Here is a 14,653-nt window from a genome sequence, read left to right as displayed (position 1 = left end):
TAGGTTATATGGTAATAGCATGTTTAATTTTAAAAGAAACTGCCAAAATGTTTTCTGGTGTGGTTGTATCATTTTGTATTCCTACCAGCAATGTATGAGTGAGTGATTGTTTCTCCACATCCTCACCATCATTTGGTGTTGTCATTGTTTTTTATTTTAGCCATTCTGATAGGTTTGTGTAGTGATATCTCATAGTGGCAGTTGAATAGGTTCTGCTATGCCTTGCCCACAGCCTCTGTGGCACGGGGCCTACTTTTGTGGGTTTCCATGGGGCCATTACCACGACCGTGGTTGGTAGCCCTTTGGAGGCAGGGCTTCAAGTCCCTTGTTTGGCTCCTACTCCCAGCCCAGGCCCAGAAAGGGCACTGGACAATGGGCATTTGGAGTTAAGATGCTGAGAAAGGCCCTTGAATCTGACCCAGCCCCTCATAGCAAGTAGCTACTGCTGTTTGAAAAGCACCTTCTGTTTGAAACAAAAAGTTCAGCATTTGAGAAGCCAGCTGTAGGCCAGCCCCACGCCGGGAATGGGATTCAGAGATGACCCCAGGTCCCACCCATGGCAGGTCCTGGTTCCCTGAATCTCCGTGGAGTACAGGGAGGCGGACCAGGCATGATGAAGTCTTGGAGGAGACAGACTGGTGTATGGGGTTTTCACGTAATGGGGGTGAAGTGGAAATGGCAAGATGGGGGAAGGGTTAGGGGGGCCCTGAAGGATGTGTTGGTTTTTGACCAGACAGGGAGGGGGCATCCAAGCAGAGGGAACAGGGGTATAGGGAAGGTAGAGTAGAATAAAAGACCAGGGGGAGCAGTAGGTCTCTCTGAGCTTAAGGAAAGCAGGGTTGACCATTCCTTAGGTGTCCTGACTTCCACTCTGCTGTCACTGCTTCCCCTGGCATGGTTCAGGCTCTGTCATAGCCTGTGGTACCTCACCGTCTAGCCCATGCCCCAGCTGGATAATACCTTTGTGTGTGACTATGAGGTAGAGGATATCTTTGGTCAGTGTTGGCATCCCCCACTAGATTTGGCCTTGGCCTAGCATGAGGGTGGGCAGGGCCTGTGTCTGTCTTGGTCACTGCTGCATCTGACTCCCATTCTCCTGCTCCAGAAATCCTCGCTGAGGGAATGGCTGAGGCCAGAGCTAGGGCCAGGTCAGGTAGGGCCTCAGACTTGAAAGGGGCTCGAGAGGGTTTGGGGGGCTCACCTTCTCCCTTATCCTCCTCTCACCCATCTGCAGGTTCATCATGCCTAGTGGCATATAAGAAGACCCCGCCACCGGTCCCGCCACGCACCACGTCAAAGCCGTTCATCTCAGTCACGGTCCAGAGCAGTACCGAATCTGCCCAGGACACCTATCTGGACAGCCAAGACCACAAGAGCGAGGTGGCAAGCCAGTCAGGCCTGAGCAACTCGTCGGACAGCCTAGACAGCAGTACCCGACCGCCCAGCGTGACACGGGGCCTAATCACCCCAGCCCCCGAGGCCCCCGAGCAGCCCCCAAAACATGCAGCTCTGAAGAGCGAACAAGGGACGCTGACCAGCAACGAATCCCACCCTGAGGCCATCCCCAAAAGGAAATTGTCATCTATAGGAATACAAGTAGGGGCCCCTTTCACACTCTGTGTCCTTGGCCCGCTCCGTGCACTTGCCTGTGTGTAATTACATCTGGTGGAAGCCTACTAGGTCTCTTGGACAAAAGTGACAATAGACAAAAGTCTGTCTATTTTGGGGGGTCGGCCCCAAGTGGCCAAACCAAATTCCACCCATAGCCATGCCTTCCTCACATCACCTACATGTGCTGCGACGTCTGTAGCTGTGGGCATGTCTCTGCTCCTCCGATGGGTTGTCCCAGTGAATGTAGTTACACTCAGCCAGCCATCTCCTGTCCACTGTTTGCCTGTCCACTGTCTGTCTGTCCATTCTACCCTTTGCCCTGCCAGCCAATGTGTGGGAGGCAGGACTGGCCTAACAGTTCTCTAATCCAAGGTCAGCTCGGGTGCGGAGACCTAAGCCCCGCTTGGCAGCGGGAGCAGCGTGGAGCATAGACGCCAATGGGCCAGGAGCCCAGGACCCAGGGCCCTTAAGCCATGGGGGTTGCTCGAGGGGACCTTTGCCCAGAGCCCTCTCGGGCATTGGGGACAGGTAGGTGGCTCAAGGCGCCAGGCTCATGTCAAATTGAGAAATGTGATACTGGTCCTGATGCCTCTCTCCGTGGGAAAGGATCCAGGCAGGTGGTTCCCTAGGACCAAGTGGCCAAAGCCAGCAGACCTTCCTGGAAGCCAGACTCACTGTGTACCCATGGCCATGGCACACAGCAGGGCAGGGTGTGCTAGCTTCCCCTCCACTGCTTCATTGCACCCCTGCATGCACCTAACATCAGTAATCTGTCTTCTGTTAGCTGAACTGGGGAAACTTGGGCCCCGCCTTGCAGTTTTCAGGAGGTGCTCTAAATCCAGAGTGAGAGGACTCTCCCTGCCCTGGCTGGACTTCCACACTAAAGTGGAGCACACTCAGGGCAAGGAGAGGGGGAAGCTACAGTGGGCCAGGAGCTTGGGGGAGGCAGAGCCCTACTAAACCCGGGGGGTCAGTCAAGGTGGTGTGCATTGTAGCTTAGGGTTGGAAGGAATTTCCATTTCCCCAGCCACCCCTGAGCAATTGGACGTGGCAAAGTGGATGACAAAGCACTGGAATGCAGAAGGAACACAAGAAACAAAAGGGGCTGAATGGAACAGAGAAGGCTCGCTGACCAATTTCTTGCACTTGCCTGAATTTCCTTCCCCGCAAGAGGCAGCTCTGGGCTTCAGTGTCCCCACATATATAAGAAGAGAGTTGGCGAGGAGACTCTCCTGTTTGTTTTCTGGGCTCCTTCATAAGGGGTCCAGCCCCTGCCCTGTACAGCCGCTCCGGGAGGGGTTCTTAGGAACACAGAAAGTAGCCTAGTCTCTGACTCTGGGTCCTGACCACCCAGGGTCTTTGGGCAGCCCTCCCCTCTCCTTGGCCAAACCAGATGCTCCTGTCTTTCTAAAAGGCCTGAGTTAGGCTCAGTCTTGATTCCTTTCATCCAGAAGTTCACATGAGGATGAGAACTGTACATCTTGGGCATATTCTAGGCTTCTCCTTCCCCAGATTCCCCCCTACCCCCATTCCATGCCCTCACTGCAGCTCCTTGAGATCCAGTGATGCTGCATTCTCGGAGCTGGCTCTTGCTGAAGAAGTGCGGCCACATCCCCAGGGCAAGGAGGAGCCTGTTGCTCAGCCCCCTGGCCCCTCATGCTTCCGTGAAGCCAAGAGACTGGAGAATCCCCAATTTCCAAGGATACCCTGACAACCCTCATCCCACCCCTTGGTGCCTCAAGTCCTAGGTCAAGTGTGGGTTCTCCCTTATTCATGAGTCATGATGGAAGGGCTGGCCTGGCTGCTCCATGGCCACACACCTTTGTCCCAGAAAAGAAAGGCAGGCCCAGGGCATCATTGTTGCCATGTTTCTTTGCAGTTCACAGGAGTGTAGAGAAAGAGTGCTAGCTTTGCACTTGGCCCTGCCCTGGCCCTTCCTACTGCTCCCCAGGCGCTCAGTGCTGAAGGTAACCTCAGCCAAGTGTGATCAAGGCCCAGGGATGGCATCTCGTAGTGTCCAGGGGCTTCGCCAGCTATTGCCTTGGTGGCAGTTCTCAGATCCAGAACTGCTATCTGAGGTTTGCCCAGTACAGGCACCTCCAGCCTGCCCTTCAGCTGCAGGGTTGGGGGAGTGATCTGAGCCTCGAGACAGCCCCCAGCTTCGACTACACCAGATAACGGCTGTGGCCTTGTGTGTGTGTGTCTTCTTTCTCTTTCGTCCTTTTTTTTTTTTCTCTCTGATGTGTGTAAAGGAGAGGACTAGAAGGAACGGTTCCCACCTCTCGGAGGACAACGGACCCAAAGCGATCGATGTGATGGCACCCTCCTCAGAGTAGGGAAAGCCAGTCATCTCCACCCCATCCCACCTCCCGCCCGCCTCCGTGCGAATGAGCAGTGCCCGGCTTAACCTGGTCCGGCCTCGGGCCCATGTGGTGTCTGCATGCCTCGTGTCTGTCTGTCCACTTGTCTTTTTGCGTCGTTCCACTAATGTGAATTTCAGCAGCAAGTGTGGTGTTTGTTTTTTATTTTTGTCTTTGTCTCTGTGCTGTTGCTGTCGTTGTCCTTCAATAAGGTTGACTGCATTCAGCCAGTGCCAAAAGAGGAGCCCAGTCCCGCTACCAAATTCCAGTCCATCGGGGTTCAGGTAGAGGACGACTGGCGGTAAGTCGCACAGAGGTGGTGGCTGCTTCTCCCCTCTTCTCTCCCGCCCTCTGCTCTCACCTCTCCTGCGCCTTTTTCTCCTGCTCTCGCTAACCCACTTCTCCTTGCTGGATTTCTAATAACCAAGCTGGGTTTGGGTGCGGGTGGTGGCCCAGGCATGGGAGGCTGGGCAGGCAGGCGGGTGGGCAAATGAGCACGTGCTCTGTGAGATTAATCCGCCCATGGGGGGCCAAGGCCGGGTGGAGACATGGCCCGGCTCCCCGATGCTGGTGGTCTTCCTGGCCCTACTGCAGTAAACAGGCAACCTTATGACCTTGTCCATGTGTGTGTGTGCGTGTGGGCGTGGTGGGTGGGGCAAGGGCTGAGCAGAGAATGAGATCCGGGCTGTGGGACCCGCTTCAGGCGCATGGTGAGCAGATGATGCATCCGTTTCTCTGTCTCCCGTGTGTCCGGGTTGGGGTGGCCTCTGGTCTCTGGCCCTCTTGGTGACTCTCACCCCTTCCTGTCCCCACCCCACTCCACCCCCCAACCACAGAAGCAGCGCCCCCTCTCACAGCATGTCCTCCAGACGGGACACCGACTCAGATACCCAGGATGCCAATGACTCAAGCTGTAAGTCGTCTGAGAGGAGCCTCCCGGACTGTACCCCACACCCCAACTCTGTCAGCATTGATGCCGGCCCTCGGCAGGCCCCCAAGATTGCCCAGATCAAGCGCAACCTCTCGTATGGAGACAACAGCGACCCTGCCCTAGAGGCATCCTCGCTGCCCCCACCTGACCCCTGGCTCGAGACCTCTTCCAGCTCCCCGGCAGAACCAGCACAGCCAGGGGCCTGCCGCCGAGATGGCTACTGGTTCTTGAAGCTACTCCAGGCAGAAACGGAGCGGCTGGAAGGCTGGTGCTGCCAGATGGACAAGGAGACCAAAGAGAACAACCTCTCTGAAGAAGGTAGGTGCTGCAAGGATGGCCCCCTGGGGCGAGGGGAGAAGGTGGATACACAGCTAGTTCTGCAGCTTCCAACCAGATAGCCTCAGAGCGGGGAGGGTCTCTTAGGTTCTCTTCTCGGGTCAGTTGTGAGCTCACCTCTTCTTTTCATTCTTTCCTTTCCTCTATCCATGCATCTGCCTAAGGAAACCTTTTTACAGAAAGGCTTTATGGCAACAGCTGCTAGTTGTACAGGCTGTGGGATCAGCCACACCTGGTTGAATCCCAGCTCTTCCGTTACTAGTGAAGTGACCTTGGTCAGGTTACTCTGAGCCTCAGTTTCCTTATCTGTAACAGGGAGATAATCCTACCTCTAACTGCATAAGTATATTGTGAGGATTGAATGTGGCAGTGCATGTAAAGGGCCCTATGAAGTGCTGGACCCAGAGAAAGTTGGTACCATAATTATGCCTTCAGCTCCTATTGAGCACCTACTGTGTGCCAAGCACCAAGGATCTAACTGTGGGCCTCAAAAGGGTGTGAGGAACTATAAATGGGTGAGACAGAAGTCATCTACTTTTCCACTTATGTTTCTAACTATACCATGCCTATTTCCAAAAATTCCCCCCATAAATTAGTTCAAGAGCTAGAAATATGTAGGGGGCCTAGATTCGCAGGTGGTTGATATAGGGGAGGGGTGGTTTGGAGGCAGGCCTTTGCGAAGCTCCAGGAGCCATACCCTGCACTGACTTGGTTCAGTCAAAGCTCCAATCCCCAGTTAGCTCCCCCTGCACAGAACACACGGGAAGGACAGGTCTCCAGAGCATCCAGAAGGGACAGAGCCAGCATCCCACTGACACGTGATGGGGTGGGGCCCGAGGAAAGCACCCTTTGATGATTCAGAGAGCACTTAGGAGTCACCGTTTTCACTGTCCTCCAGGCCAGTTCCCAGCTTTGATGTCACACCGCTGTTGTGAGGTATATATCTAGTAACCCTTTACAATAATATATTTAAAAAATCAGAATGGAGGCAAGGATCAGACAACACTGAAAGGCTTCTAACAGAAACCATTCAGCCCACTGCCCTACCTTAGCCTTCTCCACTTTCAACTCTCATTAGCTGTATATTCTGGTATTTACCTTCATATTTCTTTTTTTAAATGTGATTGCCTTGGGCCGGCCCTGTGGCTTAGCGGTTAAGTGTGCGCGCTCCGCTGCTGGCGGCCCGGGTTCGGATTCCGGGCACGCACGGACGTGCCACTTCTCCAGCCATGCTCAGGCCGCGTCCCACATACAGCAACTAGAAGGGTGTGCAGCTATGACATACAACTATCTACGGGGGCTTTGGGGGGAAAAATGAATAAATAAATAAAATTATAAATGTGATTACCTTTAATTTCCTCTCTAAAATTTAATCAGCATTATGGATTGATTTCCTGCCATACTAGATGAGTATTTAGCTCTGTTACCTCCACCTCCTGTGCCCCCCCCCCCATATTACATCACAGTTTTGGATTAAATAACAACCAATATTTCTGTTTACTGTGAGCATGCAAATATTGTTCATTGCAGAGCCTAGTAATATATTATGATTTCATTTTCTTTTTTATACATTTTGTTTTCCCTAGAATGAATAGTTGCCTCATTTTTTTTACATCATTTTCTAAGCTCTTATTTGTAATTTTTTCACATGCTCCACCAGATCTGCCAACCCTCTTCAGTATTATTTTCCAGATGTGCAAACATATCAGATAATCTCTTGGGTTCTCATTTTTCCTGGTGCCCTCTGCCTCTGCTCTGGTCTGGCCAGGCTGCGTTCTGGGCCTGCCACCTAGCTGCTGTCCGGAGATTCCCCTTTTTATCACCTGGACTGCCTTCAGCTGCTTCCCATAATGGGCACCCTACTTTTTGGACCACATGGTCTGCTGCTTTCTTGGTTTTAGTCGCTCATTTTCCTGGAGCACATCTTCAATTGAAGATAAATTTTTGGAAACTTTGCATATCTTTATTCAGACTTCACACAGTTTGGCTGGGTGTAAAGTTAAAAATAATGAATATATATATATAAATATATGTGTTTATATGTATATATAATTTATATGTTATAAATTTATATATGTAATTTTTATATAAATTATATATATAAAATAAATATAAAAATAAAGTTGAAAATAATTTTCCCTCAGAATCTTAAAGACTGTATTGTGTTTAGCTTCCATTACTTGTGCTGAAAAGTTTGATGCCATTGCAGTTCTCAGTGCTGTGTATTTTTTATCTCTGGAAGCTGTTAGGATCTTCACTTTACCTCTCTTGTGAAATTTCTCAGTGATGTGCTGTGGAATAGGTCTTTGTTCATTTATGGTGCTAGTAGTTAGAAGGCCATTTCTATGTGGAGACTCAGGTCTTTCATTTCTAAGAAATAGTCTTGCATTAATTTTTAAAAATAATTTCCTCACTTGCATTTCTTGTTTTCTCTCTCTAGAATTCCTGTCACGCAGGTGGACCTGCTGGATAGATCCTTAGTCTCTGATCTTTTCTTCCTCAAATCTTATCTTTTTGTTGTCTATCTTTCTGGAAGCTTTTCTTTTTCTTTTTTTTTTTTCCAACCTGTAACAGCTTTATTGAGATATAATTCACATGCCATAAAATTCACCTTTTTAAAGTGTACAATTCAGTGGCAGTTGGTACACTCATAGTGTTGTGCAACCATCACTACTATCTGGATTCAGAACATTTTCATCACTCCAAAAAGAAACCCCATAACTATAAGCTTTCACTCCTCATCACCTCCTCCCCCCTTCCTCTTAGCAACCACTAATTCTGTCTCTGTGGATTTGCCTGTTCTGATCATTTATATAAATGGGACTATACAATATGTGGTCTTTTGTGTCTGGCTTCTTTTGCTTTGCATAATGTTTTCTAGGTTCATCCATGTTGTAGCATGTGTCAGTACTTCATTCCTTATTGCTGAATAATATTCCATTTTATGAATATACTACATTTTATTTATGCACTTATCTGTTGATGGACATTCGGGTTGTATCCACTTTTGGGCCAATATGAATAATGCTGCTGTGAACATATTGTGTACAAGTTTTTGTGTGGATGTATGTTCATTTCTTTTGGGTACATACCTAGGAGTAGAATTGCTGGGTCATATGGTAACTCTATGTTTAATTTTTTGAGGAACCGCCAAACTGTTTTCCACAGTGGTTACACCATTTAACATTCCCACCAGCAATAGTATATGAGGGTTCTAATTTTTCCACATCCTCACCAACACTGGTAATTACTGCTCTTTTTGATGATAGCCATCCTAGTGGGTGTGAAGTAGTATCTCATTGTGGGTTTTTTTTTAAGTTTATTTTTTTATTGAGGTAACATTGGTTCATAACATTATATAAATTTCAGGTGTACATCATTGTATTTTGATTTCTGTGTAGACTACATCATGTTCACCACTCAAAGACTGTTACCATCTGTCACTATACACATGTGCCCTGTTAATCCTTCTGCCCTCCCCCTCCCCCTCTGGTAACCATCAATCTAATCTCTATATCTGTCTGTGTGTTTGTTGTTGTTGTTTTTATCTTCCACATATGAGTGAAATCGTATGGTATTTGGCTTTCTCTGGCTGACTTATTTTGCTTAGCATAATACCCTCAAGGTCTGTCCATGTTGTTGCAAATGGCAAGATGTAATCTTTTTTTATGGGTAAGTAGTATTACATTGTGTATATATACTTCGTCTTCTTTATCCACTCATCCATTGACTGGCACTTAGATTGTTTCCAAGTCTTGGCTATTGTGAATAATGCTGCAGTGAACATAAGGGTGCAAATATCTTTTTGAATTGATGTTTTTGTATTCTTTGGATAAATACCCAGAAGTGGAATAGCTGGATCATATGGTAGTTCTTAATTTTTTGAGGAATCTCCAAACTGTTTTTCTTAGTGTCTGCATCAGTTTACGTTCCCACCAACAGTATATGAGGGTTCCCTTTTCTCCACATGCTCTCCAACACTTGTTATTTCATGTCTTTTTTTTTTTTTTTTTTTTTTTTTATTTATTTTATTTTTTCCCCCCAAAGCCGCAGTGGATAGTTGTACGTCGTAGCTGCACATCCTTCTAGTTGCTGTATGCGGGACTCGGTCTCAGGATGAACGGAGAAGTGGTGCCTCGATGCGCACCCGGGATCCGAACCCCGGCCACCAGCATCGCAGCGCGCGCACTTAACCACCAAGCCACAGGGCCGGCCCTATTTCATGTCTTTTTAATTATAGCCATTCTGAAGGGCGTGAGGTGATATCTCATTGTAGTTTTGATTTGCATTTCCCTAATAATTATTGATGTTGAACATCTTTTCACATGCCTGTTGGCCATCTGTATATCTTCTTTGGAAAAATGTTCAGATCCTTTGCCCATTTTTTAATTGGACTGTTTTTTTGTTGAGTTGTATGAGTTCTTCATATATTTTGAATATTAACTCCTTATCAGATATACGATTTGCAAATATCTTCTCTCAGTTGTTATGTTGTCTTTTTGTTTTGTTGATGGTTTCCTTTGCTGTGAAGAAGCTTTTTAGTTTGATGTAGTCCCATTTGTTTGTTTTCTCTTTTGTTTCTCTTGCTTGGAGAGACATGGTATTCAAAAATATACTGCTAAGACTGATGTCAAAGAGCATACTGCCTGTGTTTTCTTCTAAGAGTTTTATGGTTTCTGGTCTTACATTCAAGTCTTTAATCCATTTTGAGTTAAGTTTTGGGTGTGGTGTAACATAATGGTCTACTTTAATTCTTTTGCATGTGGCCGTCCAGTCTCATTGTGGTTTTGATTTGCATTTCTGTGATGGCTAATAATGTTCTAGCATCTTTGCATGTACTTATTGGCTATTTGTATATTTCTGTTGGAGAAATCAGTTGAGGTTGGGAGGTTTTCTTGACTTTATCTCCAAACTCTGTCCATCAAGTGTTTACTGTGGCTGTCCATATAGGAACTCTTTCTTATTCTGCTCCTTTTTCATAATATTTTTGTCCTTGTTTTATGCATGTAGTATCTTCTCCTACCTCTCTGAGACTTAACATAAGTTTTCATGTTGTGTCTGTTTCCTTTAGGTTCCTTTTTTCTATTTGTCTTTTGGTTGGAGGCTCTCCTGGAATGTCAGTAATCTTTGGTTGTTTATTCATATTTAAAAGTGAGGAACTGATTCAGGAGTAGGAAGGAGATTGCTGTTTTTGTTGTAAGCCTAGTAGTTCCACTTGTTTTTTAATTTTATGATTTAATTTAAAATAAAACTTAATTTTAGAGTTTCCAAAAGCTAACTATATAAAAATAAAAATAGCAAAAGTCATGGTAATATACTAGTATGTTAGTAATATATGGTAATAACATCAAAGATGAAGAAATAATTATTTAAGCATCAGGATAAAAACTCTTTAATAGCAGGATAGAAGCTATTATGAATAATGCTGTGTTCAGATCTCCTGAGATATACCTAGGAGTAGAATTGCTGGATCATATGATAATTCCATTTTTAACTTTTTCATTTTTTTATTGTGGTAAAATATATATAACAAAAAATTTTCCATTTTAACCACTTTTAAGCATACAATTCAGTGGCATTACTTACATTCACAGTGTTGCATATCACCAATATCTATTTCCAGAACTTTTTCATCACCCCAAACAGAAATTTTGTACCCATTAAGCAATAACTCCCTATTCCTCCCTCCACCCAGTCCCTGGTAACCTCTAATCTACTTTCTGTCTCTATGAATTTGCCTATTCTAAGATATTTCGTATAAGTGGGATGTTACAATGTTTGTCCTCTTGTGTTTGGCATGTTTTCAAACTTCATCTGTGTTGTAGCACATATCAGAGCTTCATTCCTTTTTATGGCTGAATGATATTTCCATTGTACCTAGATATCACATTTTGTCTATTCATCTGTTGATGGACACTTGGGTTATTTCCACCTTTCAGCTACTATGAATAATTCTGCAGTGAACACCGGCATACAAGTATCTGTTTCAGTCCCTGTTTTCAATTCTTTTGGGTATATGCCTAGGAGTGGAATTGCTGGATCATGTGGTAATCTATGTCTAGCTTTTGAGGAACTGCCAAACTGTTTTCCACAGTGGCTACACCATTTTACATTCCCATCAGTGATGCACCAAGCATTCCAATTTCTCTCCTTGCTAACACTTGTTATTTTCCATCTTTTTTTTTTTAAATTACGGCCATCCTAGTAGGTATGAAGTGGTATCTCATCGTCATTTTGATTTGCATTTCCCTGATGACTGGTGTTGAGCATCTTTTCATGTTCTTATTGGTCATTTGGATATCTTCTTTGAGAAATATCTGTTCAGTTTCTTTGCTCATTTTTAAATTGGGTTATTTGTCCTTTTGTTGTTGAGTTATAAGAGTTCTTTATATATTCTGGATAATAGGTTCTTATCAGATATACGACTTGCAAATATTTTCTCTCATTCTGTAGGTTGTCTTTTCACTTTCTTGATAGTATCGCTTGATGTACCAAAGTTTTTAATTTTGATAAAGTCCAATTTATCTACATTTCTTTTATTGCTGTGCTTCCACTTACTTTTTAAGTTTTGAACATATATTAATTTAATGAAAATCAAGATAAAAAGATGGAGGCACTGAGAAGCTATCTGGCAGCTCTGTGTGGGCAGGGCTTGTGGAAATGTAGGCTTCTGTGGACACCACAGAAAATTGGTTTTAAATAACATAAAGTAAAAATTATATCAAGATAACAAAGGATACCAATTACATTAATATACAATTATCAAAATATTAAATAAATTTGTGATATAATAATTTGTGTACTTGTTTGTCAAGGCATTAAATAATAAGATCTAGCCGTCAGTCTGGTTACTATAATTTTGAAGTAGTGATGACGGTAAACATTATTTCAAGATAACTGTGACAACTATAATGTGATATGAAATTATCTGTGATTTCTATCAGTGACAAAGTGACACGTACTGCTAACATTAAAGTTGTTTGTTGCCCAGCTAAGTTTAAGGACATCCTGCTCTAGGGTGATTGGGTGACAAACTGGCCTTTCTTTAGGAGAAGACTTCGAAAGCTCAGTATCTTTTCTGTGGAATCCTTCAGAATCTTCTTCAGAAAAGAATCCTCTAGTTACTCTAGGGGCCAATAGAAACTAGAGGTGGTATCTCGTGGTTTTGATTTGCATTTCCCTAATGATTATTGATGTTGAGCATCTTTTCATGTGCTTGTTGGCCATTTGTATATCTTCTTTGAGAAATGTCTTTTCAGATCCTTTGCCTATTTTGAATCTGGTTGTTTGTTTTTCTGTTGAGTTTTGGGAATTCTCTATATATTCTGATTGTAAATCCTTTATAAGATATATGATTTGCAGATATTTTCTCCTATTTTGTGGGTTGCCTTTTCACTCTGTAGATAGGGTCTTTGATGACAAAATTTTTAAATTTTCATAAAGTCTAATTTGTCTATTTTTTCCTCTATTACCTGTGTCTTGGGTGTCATATCCAAGAAATCACTGCCAAATCCAGTGTCATGAAGCTTTTGTCCTATGTTTTCTTCTAAGACTTTTATTGTTTTAGGTCTTATATTTAGGTCCTTGATCCATTTTGGGTTAATTTTTTTATGTGGTGTTGATAAGAGTCCAACCTCATTCTTTTGCGTGTGGATATTGAGTTTTCCCAGCACCGTTTGTTGAAAAGACTGTCCTTTCCCCATTGAATGGTCTTGGCACTCTTGTCAAAAATCATCTGGCCGGGCCGGCCCCGTGGCTTAGCGGTTAAGTGCGCACGCTCCGCTGCCGGCGGCCCGGGTTCGGATCCCAGGCGCGCACCGACGCACCGCTTCTCCCGCCATGCTGAGGCCACGTCCCACATACAGCAACTAGAAGGATGTGCAGCTATGACATACAACTATCTACTGGGGCTTTGGGGGGAAAATAAATAAATAAATAAAATCTTTAAAAATAATAATAATAATAAAAAAAAATCATTTGGCCATGTTTGCAAGGGTTTATTTCTGGGCTCTTCGTTCTATTCCATTGGTCTGTTTGTCTGTCTGTATGCCAGTATCACACTGTTTTGATTATGTAGCTTTGTAGTAAGTTTTGAAATTAGGAGGTGCAAGTCCTCCAACTTTGTTCTTCTTTTTCGAGACTGTTTTGGCTGTTCAGGGTCCCTGGAGATGCCATACGAATTATAGGGGTGGGTTTGTCTGTTTCTGCAAAAAACGTCATCGGGATTTTGATAGGGAGCACATTGAATCTGTAGATTGCTTTGGGTAGTATTGACATTTTAACAATATTAAGTCTTCTAATCCCTGAGCATGGTTTCCTTTTATTATGTCTTCTTTAATTTCTTTCAGCAGTATTTTGTAGTTTTCATTGTATAAGTCTTTCCCCTCCTTGGTTAAGTTAATTCCTAAATATTTTATTCTTTTTAGTACTACTATAAATGGAATTGTTTTTGTAGTTGTTGGTATATAGAAATGTAACTGATTTTTGTGTATTCACCTGCTAGTCTGCTGAATTCATTTATTAGTTCTAATGGTTTTTTTATGGCATTTTTAGAGTTTTCTACATGTAAGATCATGTCATCTTCAAACAGAGATAATTTTACTACTTCTTTTCCAATTTGGGTGCCTTTTATTTGTTTTTCTTGCCTAATTGCTCTGGCTAGAACTTACAGTGTTATGTTGATTACAAGTGGAGAAAGTGGGCATCCTTGCCTTGTTCCTGATCTTAGAAAAGACACTTTGAGTCTTTCACGATGTTTGCTGTGAGTTTTTCTTATATGGCTGTTATTATGTTGAGGTAGTTTCCTTCTATTCCTAGTTTGTTGTGTTTTTAACATGAAAAGGTGTTGAATTTTGTCAAATGTTTTTTCTGCATCAGTTGAGATATCAAGTGGTTTTTTTCCTTCGTTCTGTTGATGTGGTATATTACATTGATTTTTGTACATTGATCCACCCCTGCATTCCAGGAATAAACTCCACTTTGTTGTGGGATTTAATATGCTGCTGAATTCTGTTTGCTAGTATTTTGTTGAGGATTTTTGCATCAACATTCTATAAGGGATATTGGTATATAGTTTTCTTGTAGCATCTTTGTCTGCCTTTGGTAATGCTGGCCTCATAAGAATGAGTTAAGAAGTGTACCCTCTTCTTCAAGTTTTTGGAAAAGTTTAAGAAGGACTGGCATTAGTTCTTCTTTAAATGTTTAGTAGAATTCACCAGTGAAGCCATCAGGTACAGGGCCTTTCTTTGTTGGGAGATTTTTGATTACTGATTTAGTCAAATTACTAGTTATAGGTCTATTCAGATTATCTATTTCTTTGTAATTTAGTTTTGGTAGCTTTTGTGTTTCTAGGAATTTGTTTATTTCATCTAAGTTATCCAATTTGTTGGCATACAATTGTTCATAGTACTCTCTT

At 43.8% G+C, this 14,653-nt stretch overlaps 1 protein-coding gene across 3 annotated transcripts in view; it reads left to right on the top strand.

Annotated features, from left to right (window-relative positions):
* The window catches only part of DLGAP4 (DLG associated protein 4), a 144,876-nt gene that overhangs the window by 106,876 nt on the left and 23,347 nt on the right, over window positions 1–14,653 (top strand). For all 3 annotated transcript variants that reach the window (XM_087445314.1, XM_014787473.2, XM_004430447.3), the window contains 3 exons: window positions 1,235–1,596; window positions 4,184–4,272; window positions 4,808–5,220. In XM_087445314.1, coding sequence (XP_087301440.1) covers window positions 1,235–1,596; window positions 4,184–4,272; window positions 4,808–5,220 — 864 coding nt within the window. The remainder of the gene's footprint in view (window positions 1–1,234; window positions 1,597–4,183; window positions 4,273–4,807; window positions 5,221–14,653) is intronic.

Source organism: Ceratotherium simum, chromosome 21, assembly GCF_057802395.1.
Source record: "Ceratotherium simum simum isolate JZ-2026a chromosome 21, ASM5780239v1, whole genome shotgun sequence".
NCBI lineage: Eukaryota > Metazoa > Chordata > Mammalia > Perissodactyla > Rhinocerotidae > Ceratotherium > Ceratotherium simum.
Note: the sequence above shows the minus strand (reverse complement) of the source record. Positions and strands in the feature narration are given on the sequence as shown.